Here is a 24,693-nt window from a genome sequence, read left to right as displayed (position 1 = left end):
TCTAAGAGGAAGGAAAAAATCTTATTGGACCAAGCGCTGTTGACACTTATTTAGCCAAGACTCAGAACAGCTTGTATTCATGTTCTTCGCATCTTTGTTGTGACGCTGCCATTCTCGCATGCACAGGAACAGCCAATTAACATAACAATACTCTCTGAATCACTCCTGCAAGCAAACGGGCAGGAACGCGTTCTGAAGTGCTATTCGGAAAGTGGATGAACAGGAGGGTGTGCAGAGCGGAAGGGAAGGCATGCAGACGCGTGCGAACGGTCTCTGTATTTTTGATCCCCTCCCAAAGGGCAAAGTAAAAGGAAGCACAAACAAAATTTTATGTGAGCCTGTGTTGCACTGTCAATTGAATTTCTGATTGCTGCTTCTATCGTTTTCATGTTCCTCTTTGTACATTATTTCCAGGATATCTGTGTGTTGTGGATTAAAATGTGTAATTGTCTATTAAATGTTGATTTGATTTTCTGTTTGTTTTGTTCCTTTTAACAGATCCTGTTTATTTTACCTGATTTGGACAAGAATGTGCTCGGCTGCAAGGTCTCCTATGTGTGACGTTTGTGCAGATTTACAGTCAGAAAAATCCACTTCAAATGATTGGAACACTGAAAATCAATCTTATGATGAAAAATTTCATGTTAGTCTCTGCCATATTTTCTGGTATGCCAATCTCACTTGCCACACATACTCGTATGTCAGTGGTGACCCAAATGTAGTATTTGATGACCTGTGGCCTACAGCTTCAAAGATTTCAGAACTATTGGACTGTTTGTGTGATGGTGAGAGTTCCGACCTTATGTTGAAATACTGCAGGTTTGCTGTGCGATTTGGGCCAGTAAAGCTACTTCAGGCTTTGTTAAATGACAAGTTGATTGGTAAGTGGCAATTTGCACTTCATTTAAAAACCACTTTTGAGTGATATTGTGTACTACATGTATTCTTGCAAGCAAACTCTTGGGATCTGTTACAGGCAGAGCATAGAAGAAAAATGTAGACTCAACTGTTAGAGCAGCCATGATAATTATGCTCCATTCATAGATCAGCTTCACAAGAGATGCCTAAATCTCAAAAGTCAATTTTCCATGGACTTAAGTGTTGAGAGTTACAAGCCTAACAGAGACCCAGCAGAAGACCTCAGTTTCACTTGAATAAAGAGCACCTCTAAGGAAGACACATTTTCTCTAATTTTATCTTTTCAAATAAATATGGAAGCATCCAAATGGAACGCTGTGTCAGTTGTCTTCTACAATGGTTGTATGCATTACTTGGCATGCGCAGGGTTTATCCACAACAAACACAGGGCAAGGGTTTTCTTTGTTTTCTCAGAATGATGCAATCTACATTCAGAATTCGCATCAATGCATGAACAGAAGAAAAGCTCTTTTTAGCTTGTTATAGTTGACCTCTGAAGACAAATGACACTGCATTTGATTTGGATGTTTCCATGTGTACTTGAACAGATAAAATCAGAGAAAATGTGTTTTCCTTTAATAGTGGTGCTCTTTAAACTGGAAGACAACAAAAGGTAACATGATTGGCTTTAGATGTGAGTGGTCATGAAGTGGACAAGTTTCCAGAGTTTGTGGTTGAACAACCACAGAATTCCTAATGTTTTTACGTGCAGGTGGGGGAAATGAGCTCAAATGGCATTTGAAGTTTCATCAATAAAAGTTTGGAGTTGAAGTTGCTTGAAAACAAAAAAGGTGACTGCTGTAAATATTCCTTATAACTTAAGCCAGAAGACCCTCCCTCAATATAACTTGAGGGTGTTTATCTCCGTATTCTGCTTGTTTCATTTGCTTTTTGTACAAATATGTACATGCACTCAATTTTTCTTATTCAGGTTGTGGCATTCCTATATGTATGGTACTAGTTTTCTTATCAAAATACCTTGAGAGCGGTTGTTTTGTTATTCTATATTTGCTTTGGATCATTAATTCTGTTTGTATTCCACTGGAATTTCGGTGTTCCCCTTTTTGCTCCTACTGAGTCCCACCTTTGCCTGCTCCGTTGTGAAGTGATACAGATGCTGGGACTTGCAACTCCTGCTTCTCCAGCAGAAGATCAGAATCGACCCACATTTACATGTACATGTAAGCGCTGCCTTTTTGGGCCAAAGCTAAGACTTGGTATTGCGACAATTGTTCTCCCCCAATCCTGAACCTGTTGGCAGCTTCTAGACTTTGCAGGGTTCTGGGGGAAATAGCATCATACGGATGGGTTCTTGCCTGTCTCACCTACATGTACGGCTACCCTTTGGAGTTCACGAGCCCCCTCCGTCTGTCTTGTCATTCTGACCGACTGAAAAACCCATCCCAGTGACAGGCTCTGGAGTCGTAAATCTCTGCTGGAAAAGCATGCCATTGTACCCGTTCAACCAGATTGCGCTCAACAGGATTCATGTCAACGTTCTTTTTCATGCTTATGAAAGAACCCGGCAAGTGGCAACCAGTCCTCAATTTGAAGCCACTCAATGTCTTCATCTGGCCAAAGAAACGGAGATGTTCCGTACTGTTCTGCGGTGAATTGCTGGTCCGGCTTGGCCGCCATCAATAGACTTACAGGACGCCTATCTACACATCCCCATTCATATGTAAGATCACTGATTCCTCTGCTTCTCATACCGCCATCTGGTTACGAGTTTCGCGCCCTACCCTTTAGCCTTTCCACCCCTCCCAGAGTTTTCACAAAAGTGATTCGAGCAGTGGCAGCGCACTTACTGCACATTGTGCCAACATTCTGATATTCCGGTACCTAGATGATTTTTTGGTAGTCAGATGTTCGAGGCTACTTCGGCGATAACGGCGACGCACACTATTGCATCTTGCCTGTGTTTTCTGAACAACCACAACAAGTCCAGACAAATGCCAACCTTTCTCAGGGTTGTCTTCGACTTGTGCCATGGCATCGTCACTCCCACTGACAAGCACGTGGACAACCTAGTGGGTTTTTCTGTTCCATGGACATCATTGCGTGACCGCCCCGGTGTGGCTTGATGTTCTCAAGTTGATGGCCAGTCTCATCAACCTTATCCTGTGGTGTCGGCTTTACATGCGGACTCTCCAGCTTCACCCTCTCTCTTACTTCAAGCTGACTAGGGATTCCCTCGACCGCCAGTCTCCCACTGCACGATATATCCAGCCAGTGGGACCCATCCCTCATGGGTTCCCATATCAACGTTGTTGAACTTAAGGCAGCGTTTGAGGCCTTCAACCACTCCTTCCCCATGATAATAGGCAAGACAGTCTTAAATCAGTCGGACAGTGCGACGGCCGTCACCTAAATAACTATCGTGGGGGCATATGTTCTCCGACTCTTTGTGTCCTTGCCTGGCGCCTACTTCACTGGGCCATGCAACATTCTGTTCTGGTTCTTCCCAACACATTCTGGGAGAACAGAACTTTATCTCCGATGCCCTCTCGAGGGGCAGTTTGCCCGGCAGAGTGGACCCTTCAACGAGAGGTTGTTCAAGCTCTTTTCCTGGTGACAGACATACTTCATGTGGACCTGTTTGTGTCTCATTTAAATGCCCAGCTGCCAATATTCTGGAGTTGCTTCCCAGATCCACAGGCTTGGACGTACAAGGCCTTGCTCATTTCTTGGGAGGGTCTTCTGGCTTAATGCTTTCCCTCCGATATCACTCATCCCATTGTTAGTGGCGGAGCAATCCAGTTCTTGGCGTCATCCTCGTCAGATAGATTTGGTGCCCTGTCTGCATGCTGAAGTGGTACTTTAATCAGACAAAGGACTTTTGGGGGCCAGTTACACAGCTGTTCATCACATCCACCAGACCCTATAATCCAGCCTTCAGGGATACAGTTGTGAGGTGGGTGGTTTCAGCTATTTAGTTTGGTGATGTTGACTGGCCTTCTGGCTCAGATGACCAGTGTAGATGACATATTCACACCCATGACGTCCGTGCCGTTCCAACCTCATGGGCCAATTTCAAAGGGTTTCTGTGGTAGAGATTTGTAAAGCTGCTTGTTGGAAGACCCCTACCACACTCACCTCCTGTTATCTCAGTGATGTTTTGCAGGGGTACCATACACATGGACTGGCTATACACCGAACGTCCCCGCAGTAGCTCATCTGCTGGCCGTCCCCTACCCCTGCAAAAGGAGGCACTCAAGCATTTGTCATGGTGAGTTGGTTTGAGCTCTTCTCATCCTGATAACATGCTCTATTTTTGTTATGTACATGTATCTGTAGTGATCTCATTTGTCCCCTTAGTTTTGCATTGATGTTGGTATTGCATCCTCGCCTTCCCAACGTCCACAGGTTTGGTGCTACTCTGCATATATATATTAGTAATCTGCGTAGGTTGCAGGCAGTAGACTCTCCCCCCACCTACATGTAGAGTGAGTCGAGTCTACTGCTGCATACCTGCCAGATTACCAATCTCCTTCCCTCTTCCCCACGCAGCCTCGGTGCACTTTGCGTATCAAAAGAGAGGAAGAACATAGGGGCCGCCCTCGCGGGGTTCAAGTGAGTGGGGGCACACTGCTGGTGATCTAGAATTTAGCGAATGGTAGTGATGGACTAGGAAATAATGCATATGTACAGTTAACAACAAAATTATTCATACCCCTTTAATATACAGTTTGTTTTGTTGTGTTTTTCTAATGAATGAAAGGTGGGCATATAATATTTGGGGCACAGTTAAATACTTTTGGCTGTTGGGTATAAATGACTAAAGGCTTTGGTTTCACCTTATTTGCATAACAAAGAGAATACTACATTGATTAATTTCTGACATGCTCAGAATTATTCATACCCTTTAATATCAATAAGAGTTAATATCGCAATAAATAGTCAATCACAAAGCCTTTGTTCTTGATTAGGTGGCATTAGGCATCTACACTGTAGGTGGTTTGTGTAGCTGTTCACGAGTTTGGTGCAGCTCCACAGGAATCTTGGCCCACTCTTCCTTGGGGAAGACCTCTAGCTCTTCCAGGTTGGAGGGCCTGCCTAAGAGCTTCATTTTCATCTCGTTTGACCATTGGAACTTTGATCCTTGTCTCAGTGCCCTCTGGCAAATGCGTGTTGAACTTTTTTATGCCTGTGAGTGAGGACAGGGGTCTTTCTTGGACGATGCCTATGTAGCCTAGGCCTTCCTTGTGCAGTGTGCAGCGGATTGTCTGCGCTGAAACCTTGGTGCCCATCTCACCAAGTTGTCCTGAAGTGCTTTAATTGTTGTTATCCTAGCCAGATGAGGAGACACCTTTGGCTTCTGTCCATGCTTGCCGATGTTTCTCACAGTATTGAACTTCTTGTACGTCTTGCCGATGCACTGTACAGTGGAAATGTGTACTCTGAAGAGCTTGGAAACGGCTTTAAAGCCTTTCCCACCTTTGTGAGCATTCACAACACTCATGCTTGGATCCTCATTAAGTTCCCTAGTTTCGCCATGTTCTCAACAACCGAGACTCCACGATTGCACTCTTGAAGCAGAGTATTGACAATGTCATTCCACAAATCAATTGAAATAGATAAAATTTTTAACATATTCCGATAGAGGAAATATGCATTGTTGCATATATTAAAAACAACATGCAGAATCTCTAAATATCTGGAGCATGTGCATTTTGGAGCAATGTGGCCAAATGCCATGACATGCAGAATGGGATGAATAATTCTGAGGATGTCAGAATTTAATTAATGTAGTATTCTCTTTGTTATGCAAATAAGGTGAAACCAAAACCTTTAGTCATTTATACCTGACAGCTAAAAATATATAATTATGCCCCAAATATTATGTGCCCATCTTTCACTCTTCTGAAAAACACACAAAAAAAATAAAATGTATGAGGGGTATGAATAATTTTTTTTGTTAACTGTATACGACTCATTTCTGGCTGCGTTTAGTTTAATGGGAGTTAAAAGGTATGTCCTTGGAGAGAGGCATGTCCGAAAACTGCCGATCTTTCACGCTTATGTACAATGGTCCACCCGGCAGTCAGAACATAAATGTACTCATCCGAAAATTATGTTCAGCTAAAAAAATTCTGGACCAAGCCTGATCCATTTGGGAGTGCCCTTATTGCATTCAGCGTTACGCGTGAAAAATATCACACCTCGATGCAAATGCTGGCACTGCATGCCATGGGAAGTTAAACGTTCTTTGTTTTCCTGTTTTCTTAACACGTACTACTTCAAAAGAATAGAGATATGGAATGTTATAAAGTTTCAATCTGCCCATCAGTTAAATAGTCGAAACAATACAATCCACCTAGAACCAGCAGCAGGAATTAACACTTTGGCCAACTCTTGCCAGTAGGCTATAATCTGATAAGTCTTCATTTGTTCAGCTCTTGCTGTTCTCTGAGGGGCAATAGACTGATGCACCTCAATGACTTCAAAGGGCACAGGTCAGAAAGGCCTGTGTACCAGGGTAGGGCAGGCTGAATACCAGCCTGGCTTAATACCAGACTGGGTACGATCAGGCCCTTTCCATACCGGATCTACATGTAAATGGTCACCGTCCCTTACAGCCAACAAAGACCCTGATACAAGAATTATTCCCGATTGATGAAGTCATGAAGATGTCACCTTGTTTTTTCTACATCATTTTGTTTATATTTTATTTTTCCCCATTAAAACAACTCGAAATCTGTAACAGCTCTGTAGTTGTTGCTGTAACAACCACTACCTCTTTCTATTGTTGCAATGCATACGGTATATGGCATACGATATTAATTCCCCGTGCATGTAATGATATAGCCTTATCCCTCCAACTTCAGGAAACAAATGGCCAAATCGAACATAGTACAATGTAACAGGGCTCACTACTGTTTTCTTATAATGAATACTTCAGCTTCTATTTACTGGTGGACCAACCTTCCTATGCAATCACCTCCGTTGGTGGACCATCATCGAGCACCCTTGGCCGGTCTCCCCTTTGTACCTTTAGGTCTGGATTTGACTGGGACTACAGATATGTTGCTATTAAGATGGGGCCTTTCTTCCTCCACTCCATGCCTACAGGGTCTGGGACACTGCCTCTCAAGACAAACACGGCTACATCAATCAAGCTTCAAGCAGTGTTTAGCGCTCTACACCACTTCCAACTATATCTAGTGGGTTGTTCCGTTTGAGTCCAAAGTGACAACTCCATGGCAGTGGCATACATTGTACATCAACTGCCAGGGTGGCACTCGCTCCCTTCAACGCTGCGCCCTTGCATGGCAGCTCTTCATGTGGACGAATGATCAAGAGATCACCCTCCAAGCTGTCCACATAGCGGGAACCAGCAACAGCATAGCAGACGCACTCTCTCAGGGCGCTGTCCGACCAACAAGGTCGTGGTCAGCCATATTTTTGCGAAGATCGAGCATCCCCATATCAACCTCTTCGCTTCCTCCAACAATATCTATCTCCTGAAGTTCTGCTCCAGGTTCCCTCACCAATGGGCATGGGCGACAGGCACCCTACAGTTCGACTGGTCGGGGCTTCTGGCGTATGCCTTTCCTTCAATATCCTGCGTGTCCTGTCCAAGATAGAACAGTTCCTCCTCATCGCTCCGTTCTGGCCTCGCCAACCATGGTTTCTGATACTGACAAGACTTTTGGTGTGATGGCCGCTGGTCCTTCTGCCCAGGAAGGACATACTTCTTCAGTCCAAGTCAGGGGTCCCCCATCCAGCACCGGTGGGTCTCCACTTCATGTGCTGGACGTTGTCCAATGATCCTTCAGAGCGTCAAGCCTTTCTGCGCACGCTGCATCCATGGCGACCCGGGTCGATGACTGTCCACTCGCAAAATTAGCAAGAGCCAACTACAGCATTTTCCTAGATGGTGATGCAGCCACAATGTTTCTACAACTGAAGCTCCTGTGAGTTCCGTCGCAGACTTTTCCATGTATCTGTTCCATTTGGGCCTCCAGATTGCCACCATCCGCAACTAGCAGTGGGCCTTGGCAGCTTTTCATTCGGGCTTCAGCGATGGATCGACGGTCTCTGATAATGCTGACATCCACCAGCTTCCTCGAGGAATGTTTGCCGAGCATCCTCATGTCAAACACCTCATTCTATCCTGGGACCTTGGAAGCATCTTACGCATTCTTGCCGGTCCCCCCCTTGGAGCCACGCTCTGATGCATCTGATCTCCATCTAAGCATCAAACTGGTGTTCCTCCTTACAGTTGTTACAACAAGACGTGGTAGCAAACTGCATGCTCTATCGATTGCTGAAAGTCACATTCGCTGGGGGCAGCATGGGGTTCGGCTTATCCCAGCCATCAAGTTTTTTATGAAAAACCAGATGCCTACCTTCCTGCCTCCCGACATATTCATTCCTGACATAATCTCACTTTTCGAGAGATGACTCTGACAAGATACGGTGTCCAGTTCGCACTCTCAAGTGGTACCTTGCCAGGACCAAGCGTTGCCGAGAGTCTAGTTCCCGGCTCTTCATCACTACAACAAAACCCTTTCATCCAACGTCAAAGGACACTATTGTCCGATGGACGGTCTCGGCCATCATCTTCGCGAACTGAGACTGACTGGCACATGACGAGATGACCCGATCTCACGTCAGGGCCCTCGATGTTCGGGCACCTTCCGCATCCTGGTCATACTTCAGAGGAGTTCCTCTAGCAGAAATCTGCCTGGCGGCTTGCTGGAGATCCCCCTTTACTTTCACCGAGTGCTATCGGAAGGATGTTCTGTAGAGCGAACCAGCCCTTGGCACAATGACCTTGTACTCGGTGGTCAGGACAGCATCCAGCACCTTCCTGGATGGGACAATGAATACTTCATTATAGATATTTCTTTCTTCTGGTGAGTGTTCGCTTGAGTGATGCCTGCCTATGTTTTTTTAGTAACTGCACTCTCGTCGCCGACCCACCTCCAGGGTACGGTGCCACTCTACATGTGTAGTCTTTTAAAATTGACTTATTCCATGTATTGTATTTTTTAATAATAGGCCGGTCCTGGTATTTTCTCTTTTTACATAACAGAACAACATAATATTTTTTTTTCATTTTTTTAAACAAGAAAAACCCTTCCCCTCAATTGAAGAGAGGGAGTTTTTTTTTTTACTGCCTTTTTACACTTGTTACACCTGTGCTTATATTTATCATGCTTGCATTATCTCGGTGCCCAAATTGAACAAGCCAATTTATATTTTTTATGTTCCCAAGAAAGATCTTTCTTGTGATAGTTTTACTGTTTTGGTTCACTTCTGCTTCCAAAATTGGTCTGGATAAAGAGCAGCTATATTTATAAAGACCTTGTTCACAAGTTCCTCAGCATCTTCGGTGATCTAAACAACGCATACAAAAGGCGATTACTTTTTTTTAGCTTTTTAGTTTAAACTCTGCAAATGGTATTTCTTTGTGGCATACAGTACACTTTTTGCATTCCATGATTAAATAGAGTTAACTATCTCTCTTTATTAAACCATATTATTTTTAAATAATACATACTAATAATAAGACCATCTTCAAAATCAAACTATCGTCCCTCATCTTAGAATATTCCCTATAAACACTATTACAATATTTAAATGATGCATAATTAAGTGACAACAGGGTATCTTCTTTACAAAAGGGGCATGTTTCTATTGTATTAACATATTCAACAACGTGTGTTTTTTTCCCAGATTTTCCATCTTTAAATAAGGAGTGCATTTTTTTTCTTCAATCATTAGGTATAATAGACAAGCTCTCTCTACTTGTCATTTTAGTTTGTCATTTTTTTTACCAGCCACATTTCGTCGGCTTAGCCGTGCTACCAGCGTGAACCCAGTCTCGAGAACAACAATCGAGACTGTGCCCTGGGGGCCCGGGTTCTCAGCAAAGCAACGCGGCTGCGCAAGTTTTAGGAATACGGGGAGAATTTTGCAGAGGTGGGACCTTCGATGACAGTTGCACGATGGGCAAGTTTTGAAGGAACTGTAGGCTTCAGGCATAAAAACTGGCCCGGGTTCTTTATTGGCTCAGTGACGGTAGAGAGATGGGCAGGTTTTGGAGAGTTGGTGCTATTTTTCTACCAAATTAAGTCTTACCAGCACATTTCAATACACAGAGCTACTGGAAAAAAATTGGTACATGTAAACAAGTCAAATGTGAAGAGACCCAAACAAGCAAGCAGTAGAACTCGGAGGCAACAAATAACAGAAAATCAAGGCTTGCTAACGTTCGGCCTGACTGGGCTTGTAAGTTTGATGACCTTCCAACATGTCCAACATACATGTAAGTGCAGTATGCACATGAGTACATATGCATAAACTGGTATGTGTTTCCATAAAGTGCACTGAGTGGCCGTATGTACATGTAGTGTGGGACCAACTAACCTCCAGAACGCTGCTTGTCTTCCAGAAGACGTTGCATAGCAACAGGCCCGTGACCCTGACAGCTCATTTTGAATGGAGTTGTCTCACCCTACATGCACCGTCATCATTTTTCCATTCCATTCAATTGTGGTGGCCTGGTCAAATGTTTCATCAATAAAAGTTCTAATTTGTGTACTTTTGTTATTGGACATTGCAGATATAAATCATACTTTTGATGATGGCAGGAGTCTACTCCACATTGCTTGTTTGTCATCAAATGCCAAGGTGGTTGCATTTCTCATTACTCATGGAGCTTCGCTAAAAGCACTTGATAATGCAGGTAAGCCAGCAAAGAATAAGGGGATAAATATATGCTTGGCCGGTCTTAAATGTGCATTTAACCACTTCCTGCCAGGCGACCCGTTTTCGAGTACATAGGCTTTATATGCAGAGCTGGGGAGCCCAAAACTGGGACAAAAGAGTTGGGCCTTATAACAAAAGACTGTGCTCAGCACAAAAGACTGAGCTGCTGGGCATTAACCGACATTTTTCGCTCTCAATAGTGGAGATAATCCAGCCTCGTTTTGGAACAGTATACCATGGTTTGAGGCATTTAGAGTGAGGGGATTACCACCGGGGACAAAAGCTCTCCACCACCGCAGCGATGAGCCACACACCACTGCTGCATGCTAATCTGGCCCCTATTGAAAAGAAGTCAGCAGTGCACTGTGCCAGTTTCAGGAACAAAAGAATCTTACATAACACTGCACAATCTGGGCTCTTTTTCCAAGGCTGCAGGCCTGGCTGAAATATTCAGGAGTCAATGAATTTTACCTGTCAGCTTTAGAATAGTGCCAAAAGAGTCCTTCATTTTGGTATAAATGGCCATTAAATGAAATGATGAATTTTTAAAGAATTTTGAAAATGGAAAATCTTGAAAATGAGCCGGCATCTTGTCTTGCTCAAGAAAAATCCACCCAGCAGCAAGTGGTTAATACTGGCTCAGCGACGGTAGAGAGATGGGTGGGTTTTGGAGAGTTCGTGCTATTTTTCTACCTGGAGAATGGAGACTAATGCCCAAGATGCAGGCAAGGGCATTATCTGTGTTTGTTCTCCTAAGTAAGGTCGTTTGTTTAAGACTGGCCAAGCACATATTTATTCCCATTCATATATACATGTACCTTTTTTAATCAAAGAGTCAAAAGAAGTCAACATGTAATAGATTTTCAATGATTTTTCTCTGAAATGTTATTTTCATTTTCTCAAACTGCCCTTTAGATGAACATTGACCTGACTTGTTGATGACGTTAGTATTTTTCAAGTCATCTGACATTGAAGATGCAGTCTTTAGTTTAAAGCATTATATTTGGTGAAGTACATGTCCAATTGGGTTGAAACCTTGCAGGTATCTAGAAAGAGAAGTGTTAAAGACAAAAATTGATCTGATATAATGATGACGTCATCATATGCCAAGTCATGTGACATTAAAGGTGCACAATTCAACACACTATATCTCGTGAAGTACATATCCGATTGGGTTCAAACCTTGCATATATCTTGGAAGAGGAGGGCTTTAGATCAAAATTGGCTTCATGTGCTGATGACCTCATCAGGTGACAAGCCTTGTGACATTAACCAGTTCACGCCGGTGGCATTTATCAATGTTGATGATGCTGGGGCGGGATAATTATCATTTTTTCTGTTTTCGAAATTCTTTAAAAATTCCTATCTTCATTAACTGGACACTTACACCCACATGAAGGACTGTCTTGTGGCCACTCTAGCCTGACAGACAAAATCTATTGACATCCGAGTATTTCAGCCAGGCCTGCAGTCTTGTAAAAAGAGCCCAGATTGTGTTTTATAACTTTCTTTTGTTCACAAACTGGCACAGTGCACTGCTGACCTCTTTTCAATAGGGGCCAAATTAGCATGCAGATGCAGCAGTGCTGTGTGGCTCATCGCTGCAGTGGTGGAGCACTTTTGTCCCCGATGGTAATCTGCTCGCTCTAAATTCCTGAAACTGTGGTATACTGTTTCAAGACAAGGCTGGATTACCTCCACTATTGAGAGTGAAAAATGTTGGTAATGCCCAGCAGTCTTTTGTTACAAGGCCAAGTTCCTTTTGTCCGATTTGGGAGACCCCAGCCAAGCATATAAAGTATACACATGTCCGATACTGGAATCCCTGGCAGGAAGTGGTTAAAGGTACACTCTTCAATGCACTATATCATGTGAGTGCTTATCTTATTGGGATCATACTTTGGAGATATCTTGAAAGGGGAGTGATTTAGACACATTGAACTCATGTGAGGATGACTTCATCAGGTGATAAGTAATGTGACAGTAAAGGTGCACTCTTTGGAGCTGGATGGCGTGTAAAGGGTGCAAATTGTAATTCGTTATGTCTTTTAATGTTCAAAAGGGTTTGAATATTTTGTCATAATGAGGTCACCAAAATATTGTAAGAAACTTTTGGAATTATCTGTAGCTCTTGGATACATGTTTAAGTAAGAAGTGAGAAATCCGGTATGTCAAATGAAGAAATGACATTTTCTTAAGAAAAAACAAAAATGCAAAAAGCCCTTTGCTCTGTCCTTAAGACAGACAAAACCTCTAGTCTCACTTTAAGTTATATCTTGGGATCTTTCAGCAATATATTCTGTGCCCTGAGTAACTGGGCATGGTTTTTTCCCCAAACTGATTACCCATTCATGTTCATTTTCATTTATTTACACATCAATCGTTTATAACTATTTAATACTGGAGAGACATGATACTGGGTATATACATGTACATGTAAAAACCTGCTTAACAAAAACCTAGATGTGTAGTCCCCCCAAAAATGTATCTCATGTGGGCCTCAACACATGAAGTTATAAGTGCAGTAATATTGTTAACATAAACACAACCACCAAATTTTTGTAAGGACTAAACATGATGGTAACAGTTGTAAATGAGACACCAAAATGTGACATGGCAATAGGGATGGATTAAATGTCTATAATTACTGTTATAAATGTCGTTTGATTTTTTTTCTGTTGTGTTTGATGTTGTTATATAAATGCCTCTTGAATGCTTGTACGTATGTTCAGTTGAATAACTGACAAATTGTGTATTTTGTAAAGTCATCTTAGTGTATGGTAACGTTTATAAGGTGGTGTCCTGAGCGGTTATGAGCAGGTACGCTACTGCTCTATCGCTGCCAAAAGTTTTAGTTTGCCCAGTTGTCCCAATCAACCCATCTGTAAATTTAGAATGTCTAAGAAATTTGCAGCTGTTGCCACAAATTGAATTTGTAGACTTTTCCCACCATGATTGTAATCGTGTCCTGTTCGTAAAGTGTTACGAGCATGCGTTGTGTACCGTGCCAAGCCTACACTTGCTGGTGTGCTCCAGTAAAACCACATAAACACAGCCTCATACCCAGTGTGTATGGGCAACATGCAAATGAAAGGTCTCCTACAACAGGGAACAAGGATGGGGTTGCAACCTTTGTCGTGTCTTCACATGTTGGTACAGCTGCTATGAGCGTGACTGTTGAAATTAGAGGTTTGCAATCCGAGGAAATCTGAGTCAATCCACTGCCATCGCACAATATTTCCTCATTAGAAGCCCAGTGTAAGAACTTACAGACACCATGTTACCATTCTATTCTGTTTATTTGGCGGGTCATGTGCTTACAGACCAATTTTTGGATGGTGACATTTGGCGATGTACCAAAGTCGCTCGGCTCCTGTTTTTACTAAAAAACATTTTTCTCATCTAGATGTCACACACTTGGTAACCACTATCATATACGTGCACATATATAACAGTGTCCGTTTTTAATTGCATAATTCTCAAAAATGGTGTGTTCCTTACAGGCTGCCTCACTCTGTGTCCAGTTCAGTATTTCTGCATTATTACCATTTACCTATAGCTCTGAACTTTGAACCAATGTATCCTCAAAGTTAAACTTGGCAGACTAGGAGGCTGATTTCGTACCGGCTTGTTGCCTACAACCAAGTGGAGACATTTGTTGTTTTGTGCTTGGCTAGTTGAGCTATCAGATCAGCAGAGAAGCACAAAGGGACTCCACCCCATGTCACAAGGTGACCACTTGATATTTTGTCTCTTGAACTCTTCGACATATATGTTGCAACCTGAACAGTGAGACCTGCTTGGTGTTCTGTGTTAAGTCTTGTCCTGAATCTGTGCATCACCATGCAAGCTACACCGGCCTACAATTTAGAAACTTTTCTCCCCATATCTTTGGTAAATGGCTGATCTGTAGCAGCCTTCAAGGGACAAGAGTACCCTATTATAGCAATTTAACTGCTACGTTTCAAATTCGACTATTGAGATCTAGTGATATTAACCCCAATCGCCTACCGTTGTAACCTTCATGACACAATCACAAGGCCAACAACTTCTCCTGATCTACGTTATTCTTGTGATAAACTTCTATTAACTCTGCAACCCAAATGCAAGGTTTTCCCTTAATGTCTGGCATTCAGTCAAATCAATGAACATCCTTTAAAGCCCCCACCCATAGAACATGCAGAGCTGGAACTTTTAAGCAACACCACAGTGGACCAGTCGAGTTGTTTTCCATAGCACAGGGCTAGTGTATGCGTACATGTAAGCACCCTACTAGCCCAACAATGGAGGTTTTTGACGTGACGTAAGATGATGGGCAAAGGCATTTCAGGAAGTGTACAATGTCTGTGGAGACGAATGCATTTTCAAATCCGGTTATTTCTAATGCCAATTTCATGTATGCCAGAATATTGAGAAACTTCGAAGGCGCTTGTGTTCCATGCTTATCTGTGTAAATTGAGTTCTGATCATCAACTTTCATGTGACTGAAAATCCTCTGTATCCTCACTTTCAAATGTGTACCCAAGAAGTTTAGTGTCTGTGTTTGAAATGCCCATTTTATCAACAAGACAGCCATTCTTTGTGAATACATCATTGGACAAAATTTTTATGCCATTTTTCTGACCGAAACCTGGCTATATCATGACAATTATATTATTTGTAAATCTTCCCCTCTTGGTTATTCTGTCATCAATATTCCGTGTGGTTGTACTGACTTCTATGGAGACATAGGTGTCAATCATAAATCTCAACTACTGTACATGTAATTTTCGTAATGGTACCTTGACTAATCGCTACAACCACGTTTGATCGTGTTGCACTGACAGATTAAACAGGATCAATATTTTCTGTCATCATATACACACTACCACTATCACAGTCCAACATGTTTAAATCTTTTGATTTCCTTACTGAATTTGGAACTTTGGTACTGAAATGTCCATTATTTATGGCAAGATTGTCATGCTTGGTGACTTTAGTGTCCTTGTCAATAAGGCAGTAAAACAAGAGGCTTTAAAATTCCTTTTCCAGTTTATTTCTTGCCCTGCCCTGAAATTTAGCCACACTCTGGATTTAGTTATTGGCCACCTGGGGTATACATGTAGCTTATTTCAAAACTGTTGTGTGCACAAGAATCTGATGTCCAATCATAACGCTGTTCATTTTCAAATTAATCATGCCAAACTGGATGAATAGGTGACACACTTGGATATATTCAGTCTTTTAGTGCTGATAAACTTTCCTATTATTCCATTTAGACAATCAAGCTTTGCTGAACATGGCAACATTGATATCAAGGTTAATTTTCACAACAAAACTGTTGAGCAAATTCTCGACACATACTATCCCCTTAATCATCTCCAAAAAAAGTTTCCTCCAGGTACAACTGTGATGTTGATGATCAAGGTGTGTTAGACATCGATTGGAATGTAGGTGGTGGAAACCAACTTGACAGAGATCTTGAAATCTACTTGGTGCAACTGCCTTTGTTTTCCAACTTATTCACTGTACCAAAGCATCATATTTCAAAGATAAATTAACTGGTAGCAGTGTAAAAGATTTCACTTGATTATTCATACACTCCTTAACAGTAGTACTGTGGAATGCCGCTATAATGAACATCTCTGTGCTGAAGATACGGGTATATGATCATTGGCCTTGGCTCCCGAATTTTCTGTGCACTGTTACTGAACATTACAAATTTGCTCTACAAAAAAAGAAATATTAATGGGAATAAATGATAATAGCTCAAACTTGAGGAAAATCGTACCATGGAACAATGCTAAACATGTGTATCATTCATAGGTAACCTACATATGGAGAAACCTATTGAAAAAGTTGTCTGGAATCATCTTAATGTACCGGAAAGTGGAAATTCTCCAAATCAACTTCTATAATCTACTTATAAAAGCAATGATAGTACTCAGACATGTACGCTGTGGGTAAAAATGACATAATGAAAGCCATCGACAAAAAGGTGACTGTTTCACCTGTCATGTTACATGTAGATCTAACGGCTGTCCTTGACAATGTAGGAGTTTATTCGGCACAAGATGTGAGTAAACATGGTAAAATAACCAACGGATCGAGAGGAAACCTTGTGAACCATGGCAAAAATTCTATTTGGACAACTTAAACATATACAGTCGACTGTACATGACTGCAGACAGCAGTCACGAATCTACACAGTGTGTATGTTTGCACAGCGAGCTGCCAAACATGAGTTGACCCCTGACCCAGTTACTAAGCAAGTATATATTAGCATGTACATGTTCATGGGGCACCTTGTACAACAGTAAATCATCATACACTAGACTCTCCCTTGCTAATTCAAATGTTCATAAAATATCCCAGACCAAATTAATCTATGTAGTCTACTGCCTGCAACCACGGACGTATATAAAAAACCTGGACTCGCAACGCCTTTGTATGAAAAAGAAGCCGAACAGCGGCCATTTTACCGAGCCGAATACAAAAGCATGGGTTGGCTCCCTTCTTTTGACGTCTGGAAGAACAAAGGCGGACATTGCCAGGAAAGCTTTGTATTCGGCTTGGTAAAATGGCCGCGAGTGGATTCAATGACTCTACAAGCTGATTAAGGGCATCGCGAGTCCAGATTTTATTATACACGTCCGTGCCTGCAACCTGTGCAGATTACCAATACATACAAGTATGCATTATTTCCTTGTCCGTTACCCCATTCATTGAAATTCTCAATCACCCAGCACTGCGCCCTCACTTGCTGAACCCTGCAAATGGCTGCCATAATTCTCCCTCTTTTTCTTAGCTCCATCACAATATGGACTTGTTTTGTCCAGCCCCAAATATTTGTTGAGAGTTTCCTTTGTTACACCTCGATGTACGATGTTAACAGCCAATGACGTTAAAGGTGCACTCTTTAGGGCCCTACTTCTCCTGAAGTACATATCCAATCAGATTCAAATCTTGCAGATATCTTGAAAAGGGAGCACTTTAGACAAATATTGACCTGATATAATGATGACGTCATCAGGAGACAAGTCACATGACATTAAAGGTGAACTCTTTAAAGCCGTATATCTCCTGAAGTACATGTTCTTTCAGGATGAAACTTTGCAGAAAACTTGAAAGGGAGGTGTTATATATGAAAAATGACTTGATGTGATGATGACTTACATGTAGTTGTTTAAATGTACAAAAGAATGCAAAAAAAGCCCTCTGTTCTGTTGTCAAACAGACAGACAACCTCTCGTTTCTTCTTCCTTTTCTTCTTCTGCTCAAAAACCCCTTTGTTTTTTCATTTTTTGTCACCATAAATTCATTGCTTTTGCAACTTGCAACCAATGAAGAACTCTAATGCATTAGAAACATGACATCATGATGATGTCATCAAGTGATTTATTATTTATTTTTTTCATATTATCATAGAAATCATACTAAATTTTCCCTTTTGTTCAATTTAAAATATACCCAAGCATCAGAATATCAAATAATATTTCATAATTTTTTGTCAGTTTAGACACAAAGCACTTGACGTGAACTTAAAGGAGCAGTTTTTCTTCTCACATTTTTTTACCATTGACTTTGTACACGTTTTTGAGCTACAACTTTGTTAACTTTGCAATGTTTGATCGTTATCGAAGTGATAGCCAACAAAGACCTCCATCCAAGATTTACTTGAAATGGATGATGTCATGATGACTTTTGTTCGATTCCAAATACATGCAAGAGTCAAAATATCAAATAATATTTCATAAAATGTCTTCAATTTATGCGCAAATAGCGTGACATCAACTTAAACGGGCAGGTTTTTTTGCACACATGTTTTTAGCCCATTGACCTTGCACACATTTTCAAGCCACAATTTTGGTAGCTTGGCAATGTTTGTTCGTTATCAAATTGATAGCTAACAAAGCCCCTGATACAAAATTTATTGGAAATAGGTGATGTCGTGATGACATCATCAAGTGATTTATTATTGATTTTTCAATATTAAAGTTACAGTCGGCAAAAATCCTTATGCAAATTTAATGCCAAATTTATGACGTCATGATGACGTCATCACCTTATTTTGTATTGATTTTTAAAAATTTTCCCCGTAGGTTTTATACATGTTTTTTCTACAGCTAGACTTCGATACTCTTATAGGTCTGTCCTCAAGGTTTCTGTCCAAGTTCATCATAATGAAGTCATCAGGTGACAAGTCTTGTGACATTAAAGGGGCACTTTTGAATGCGTGTTATATCTCGTGAAATACACGTCCAATTCGGTTGAAACTTATTGTGTAGCTTGAAGGGCAAAGGTTTTAGACGTAAATGGACCTGAAGTGATGATGATGTCATCACGTGATAAGTCACGTGACCTTCAAGGGACACTCTTTAAAGCACTATATCTCGCGAATTCATGTCCGATTGGGCAGAAATTTTGTGTATAGCTGGAAAGGGAAGAGTTTTAGACCTGAATTGACCTGATGTGACTATGACGTCATCGGATGACGAGTCACGTGACATTAAAGGCACACTCTTTACAGTGCTACATCTCGTAAAGTGCTTCTCCAATTGGCTTGAAATTTTGTGTATAGCTTGAGAGGGAAGGGTTTGAGACCCAGATTGACCTGTTTTGAGTATGACATCATCTTGTGACATTAAAGGGGCACTGATTAAATCAATGTATCTCTTGAAGTACTTGACCGATTGGTTTCAAACTGTGTGTATGGCTGGAATAAAGGTTTTAGATTGACTTGATGCGAGGATAACGTGGCATTAAAGGCACACTCTTTAAAGCAATATATCTCGCAAAGTACATGTCCCATTGGGTTGAAACTTTGCAGATGGCTAGAAAGGGAAAAGTTGAAGATGGAAATTCATTTCATCTGATGGCTGTACCATTATATGACAAGCCATGTTACATTTATCGAGATGACATGGATTTTAAATATTCTACTGACCAATGATTGTACTGTATCGTTCATGTGCACTTGTCATTAAATCTTGTACATACTTCGTCAAGAATTTCTTCCCCGGTTTTCAGGTTTTAGATAAATAAATCATGGCCAAAGCAGCTGTGTTTGTCCACCAACACGTTTTTCGTTTCTTTTTCTTTTCCTTTTTCAGACTATTTCCCCTTAGGGTTTATACACGTTTTCTTCCACTAGTTTTATATATCTGATTGACCTGAAACATGCCAGACCTTCAGACAATCATGAAAGGATTTCCTATGAGAAATTTGTCAGGATGATGTCATCACATGATTTATTATTGAATTTTGAATATATCATTTTTCCCCATGGGTTTTGTACACATTTTTCAACAGCCAGACTTGCACACTGTTCTCAACCTGACTTGATATATGTTAGGTCAAGATTCTTGGCCCAACAGTTTAGGAAAGGGTTTAGGAAAAAAATTGTCATGATGATGTCATCACATGAGTTATTATTGAATTTTGAGTATTACATTTTTTGCCATATGGCTTTGTACATGTTTCAGCCCATTGACTTTGTACACGTTTTCAAACCATCATTTTCGGAACTTCCCGATGTTTGATCGTCATCAAAGTTACAGCCAACAAAGACCTTGATACAAAAATTATTCCAGATTGATGACATCATGAAGATGACATCTTGTGATTTTTTTGAATTAATTTTTTCTATTTGTTTTTCCCCATTAAATAATTTGAAATCCAAAATAGCTCCGTGGTTGTTGTTGTAACAACCGCCACCTCTCGTTTGGTGTTGTTTCTCTTCTCTTTTTGTGTGTGCATTCTGCAGGTTATTACCATCGGTGTTACGAGGAGCGATTAACCCTGCAGTCCCCATAGGCCTTGGCACTTGAGTGGGCGGTTCACATGTTAGTGGCCCATTTAAGCCACAAACCCCGGCTGCATGAGAGAGCAAAACGTAAATCTGGCGGTCTCCTGTGTTCACATACCCTTTCCCAGCCTACACATGCAAATTTCCCATGTGCCTATTACAGTTCGCTGAGAAGACTTGATAATGCATTCAGCCCCTGACCCTCCACAATGCACTGCAATCCCACCACCATGTTCGTCCTTTTCTCAGCACCTATCGTTTACGGGCGTGTGTTTGATGGCATTTTCAGAGTTTTGAGTTCCGTACCTTTCGCATTTGTGAATTGACTTGATTTCTGTTAACGAATAAAGAGTGATTTCTTATCTATTGGTAAGAGTGCTTATTCTCATATTTTGTATCTTTTACATGGATTTCATATATTTTTTCTTGTCTGCCCCTTTTTTCTGTGCATAATCTACAGGTTTTGATGTGACTTACTGTACATGTAGTGTGTTGTGTATGGCCATTGAACAGGGCTGGGCAGCCCTTAGTTCTCTGTGTGGTGCGTGTGTTCAAATGATAACTGCCCAACGCTATATGGGTCTGGCTGTGGAGCAGGGCTTAGCGGGCTGCCCTGCTCCTTTGTGGTGCAGTTTGCATTATCTGATTAACGGCCTCGACGAGGAGAGACCCAGTGGTGTGAACAGGCCGGGGTTGATCGTGCTATGCCGCAATAGTAGCCTCAATCACTAATGACCACTACTGGAATTGATCGGGCTGAGCGTGCCATGTTGCAACACTGCCTTTGATCACTGATGACTGCTCAGTACACCTACCGACCAGGCTGAGCATGCTGGGCCACAACACTACCCTTGGTCATCGATGCCCACTCCAAACATCTTCAGATCGTGTTGAGCATGCTATGCCATAACAGTACCCTTGATCACAGTGACCAGAGAATGATGAGTGGTTCCTTCTCTATGCTGCGGGTACTGGGCATCGCTACCTACTGCATCCCCGGGCAACCCTACCGACCAATGGCCCAGAGGGGCTTGTGGGCGACGATGCACCGTCTGCCCCGGGTCCCTCACTGGCTTCTGCCCACCGGGCAGCACCCGCTCAGAAGCCGGGCCAGTCAACTCCCTCCAAGTTTTCAAAGGGTTCCACAGTGGGTTTGCCACACTCCACTGCTTGTGTCATGGGCGAGTCCTGCAATTCAGCACGGCACCCAGCCTTCCATTGTATCGGACGATCCTCCCCTTTTTGGACTGCTACGCTGCCAGGGCTTTCATCTTCCGTACCCCATTTGCAGCTCCTGTCTGCTAATGGACTCCGCGATCATGAGGCCATTGATCCTGACCTGGGACGCTCCACTCAAGATAAAACTGACCATTCAGGGGGACCCCTGCCTGGCCGTTCCTCCAACCGTCATTGGCTCCCCCTCACTGGTAAGTTTAAGATGTCAATGCCCTACCTGCAGACCCAGTGCCCCTCAAGCCCTCCTACATCTGAAACTTCGTCATTGGGGCACTCAGGTGCGGTAACAGTTAACTACGATCTCCAGACAGGCTCCCCTGTGTCTCTGACTGGTGATCACACCGTTCAATTCAGCATCCATGCCTCAGGCGTCCGAGTTCACCCAACTTCTCATTGTCCCGAATTCTACACGTTCCTTTCATCTAATAATTCTGGGATCTCCATACATTCTTCTGTTCAGCCTGGCCACACCCAACATACTATCGAGACACAAGTTCCTTTGTAGTGGGCGTGTCCAAAGTGTCTGTACTGTGGAGGTTACAAGGTCTGGAAATAGTGTGCTTACTGTCAGCCCCCTGTTTTTTGTTTATGGCTTGGTAGGGTTGCCCTTCGACCGCGCCCCGTGCAATTGAAACAAAGTGGTGTTCTCAGCAAGTTTTTTTTTCAATGTCACCATTTTATCTGCTCATGCTCTTTGTGCTAGGGAATGAAATAGGATTTATGGATTCTTAATCATGGAGTAACTTCGGTATTTGGATGCTCCTTACTTGCAGTTTTTCTATTATTCCCATGCATGTTATGGCCTTGTTGGCCTTGCCAACTGTGGTTTCAAAGACAGACGAGACTCCTGGTACAACAGCTGCTGGTCCTTCTGGTCAGAGAGGACCTCCTCTGTCAGCCTAAATCAGAGATCCTTCACCCACCACCGGAGAGTCTTCACTTGACATGCTGGACATTGTCCAATGACTTTTCAGGGCATCAGGTTCTTCTGCAGATGCTGCGTCTAGTTCAGCCCAGGGTCAACAGCTGTCCACTCACAAGACTTACATCAGTCAATTACATTTTACTAGAGGGTGTAACGACCACGATGTTTCTCCAATCGAAGATCCTGTGAGTTCCGTCGAAGGCTTTTTCATGTATCTGTTTTCACTCAGGCCTCCAGGTTACTGCCATCCACAACTACTTGTCAGCCTTGCCAGCTGTCCACTCAGGCTTCAGCGGTGGCTCGACTCTTTCCGACCACACTGCTATCCTATATCCCCTTTAAGGGATGTTTGTTGGGCATCCCCACATCAAACGCCTCGTCTTATCCTTGGACCTCAGAAGCTTTCCTCAAGTTCTTGCCAGTCCTCCCTTTTTCAAACCAATGGCTGATGTGTCTGACCTGCATCTCAGGATCAGGCTAACACTCCTCCTCACAGGCTGGCGGTCTCCTCGCGGTTGTTACATCAAGACAAGGTAGCGAGCTACATGCCCTGTCGATTGCCGATGGGCACAGCTGCTGGGAGCCACACAGGGTTCCTTTTGCCCCAACCATCGGGTTCCTGATGCAAAACCAGATACCTTCTGGTCTCCCAACATATTTGTTCCTGACACAGCCTCATTTTCGGGAGATGACTCTGTGCAAGAGATGGTGTCTGGTTTGGACTCTCAAGTAATATCTTGCCAGGGCTGAGCATTGCCAAGAATCTAATACCCAGCTCTTCATCACCACAACGAAACCCTTTTCACCCGGTGTCAGAGGACATTATTGCCTGATGGACGGTCTCGGCCATTATCTTCGAAAGCTGAGACTTGCCAGCACAACATGATGAGATGACCCGATCTCAAGTCAGGGCCCATGACGTTTGGGCTGCCTCTGCATCCTGGTCGTACTGCAGAGGAGTTCCTCTAACTCAAATCTGCCAGGTGGCTTGCTGGAAATCTCCCTCCGCCTTCACCGAGTGTTACCTGAAAGATGTTTTGCAGAGCGAAACATCTCATGGCACAGCAACCTTTTGCTTGGTGGTCCAGACAATGTCCAGCACTGTTCCAGGCCGGATGGTGGATACTTCAACCTAGGGGTTTCTTCTAGTGAGTGCTCACTCTGTCAACGCCCACCTTATGTTTCTATTAGTAGTTACACTCCCGTCGCCGACCCACCTCCAGGGTACGGTGACACTCTGCATATGTAGACTGGGCAGGGGTATGTGAACACAGGAGACACCTCCTCCACATTAGTGTGGGTCGGGTCTCCTGGTGATACTTACCCCTGCTCAACCTCTCACGCTCATCCTTCCCCACTTTGGCTCTGGTGGGATCGCAGTGCATTCTGGAGGGTCAAGGGACAGAATGCACGATCAAGTCTTTTGAGTGAATTGTAATAGGCACATGGGAAATTTGCATATGTAGGCTGGGCAGGAGTAAGTATCACTAGGAGACCCGACCCACACTAATGTGGTGGAGGAGTTTTCTTGTTCAACATCTAGAGCGGGCGCTCCATTATTTAAACAGCTATTTGTGGATCAAGGCCTAACCACTTGAGTGGGCACTCCTTGATAAAGCGGTCAGACGGGGACAAGGCCTAGCCGCTTGAGTGATACACTCAATTCAATTCTATGCAGCTCTGATGGGGATATAGGCCTTAGCCGTGAGTTGGGGGACTCCCCATTGGGATATCCCCACCTCAGCAGTCGAGCACAGAACCGAATAAAGTGGCAGATGGAGACCGTGCTGTTCGCTGGAGCTCCTGTCTAATAGAGAATTAGGGCAAAGGCCAAGCGGCATGAGTGGGCGCTCCGTATTCTATGCGGCTCAGACAAGGACTTCTGTCTTAACCACGACCTTGGATTCCCTTTTGGGACATTCTTCACTCATTGCCATTCAGAGCTGCATAGAATTGAATTGAGTGTATCACTCTCTGCCCTTCAACAGACAACTGAGTCAACCAATCCAGCATCTCCATCGACCACCTAAGAGATAAGGAGTTGGCCCATCAATCGCCCATGGCACAGAAATGCCTGCAGGACAATGGGGCTGCAATTCCCCACCGC

At 42.9% G+C, this 24,693-nt stretch overlaps 1 protein-coding gene across 17 annotated transcripts in view; it reads left to right on the top strand.

The window, feature by feature from the left end:
- Positions 1-24,693, top strand: part of LOC110989511 (uncharacterized) — a 322,817-nt gene that overhangs the window by 24,692 nt on the left and 273,432 nt on the right. For 13 of the 17 annotated variants that reach the window (XR_015424849.1, XR_015424847.1, XR_015424845.1 and 10 more), the window contains exons 2-3: positions 499-881; positions 10,493-10,615. Coding sequence is in view for 7 of the 17 variants with exons in the window: in XM_087134885.1 (XP_086991011.1) it covers positions 530-881; positions 10,493-10,615 (475 nt within the window). In the remaining 10 variants the exon portion in view is untranslated. Of the gene's footprint in view, positions 1-498; positions 882-4,029; positions 4,148-10,492; positions 10,616-24,693 lie in introns of those variants that run through there. The other 4 variants (XM_087134889.1, XM_087134888.1, XM_087134891.1 and 1 more) reach the window with 3 other exon arrangements.

The sequence above is a fragment of the Acanthaster planci genome, linkage group LG03 (genome assembly GCF_054643075.1).
Source record: "Acanthaster planci isolate LZ-2023a linkage group LG03, COTS_SCS, whole genome shotgun sequence".
NCBI classification, from domain to species: Eukaryota; Metazoa; Echinodermata; class Asteroidea; order Valvatida; family Acanthasteridae; genus Acanthaster; species Acanthaster planci.
The sequence above is the reverse complement of the archived record's forward strand: the minus strand, read 5'-3'. Positions and strand labels throughout refer to the sequence as shown.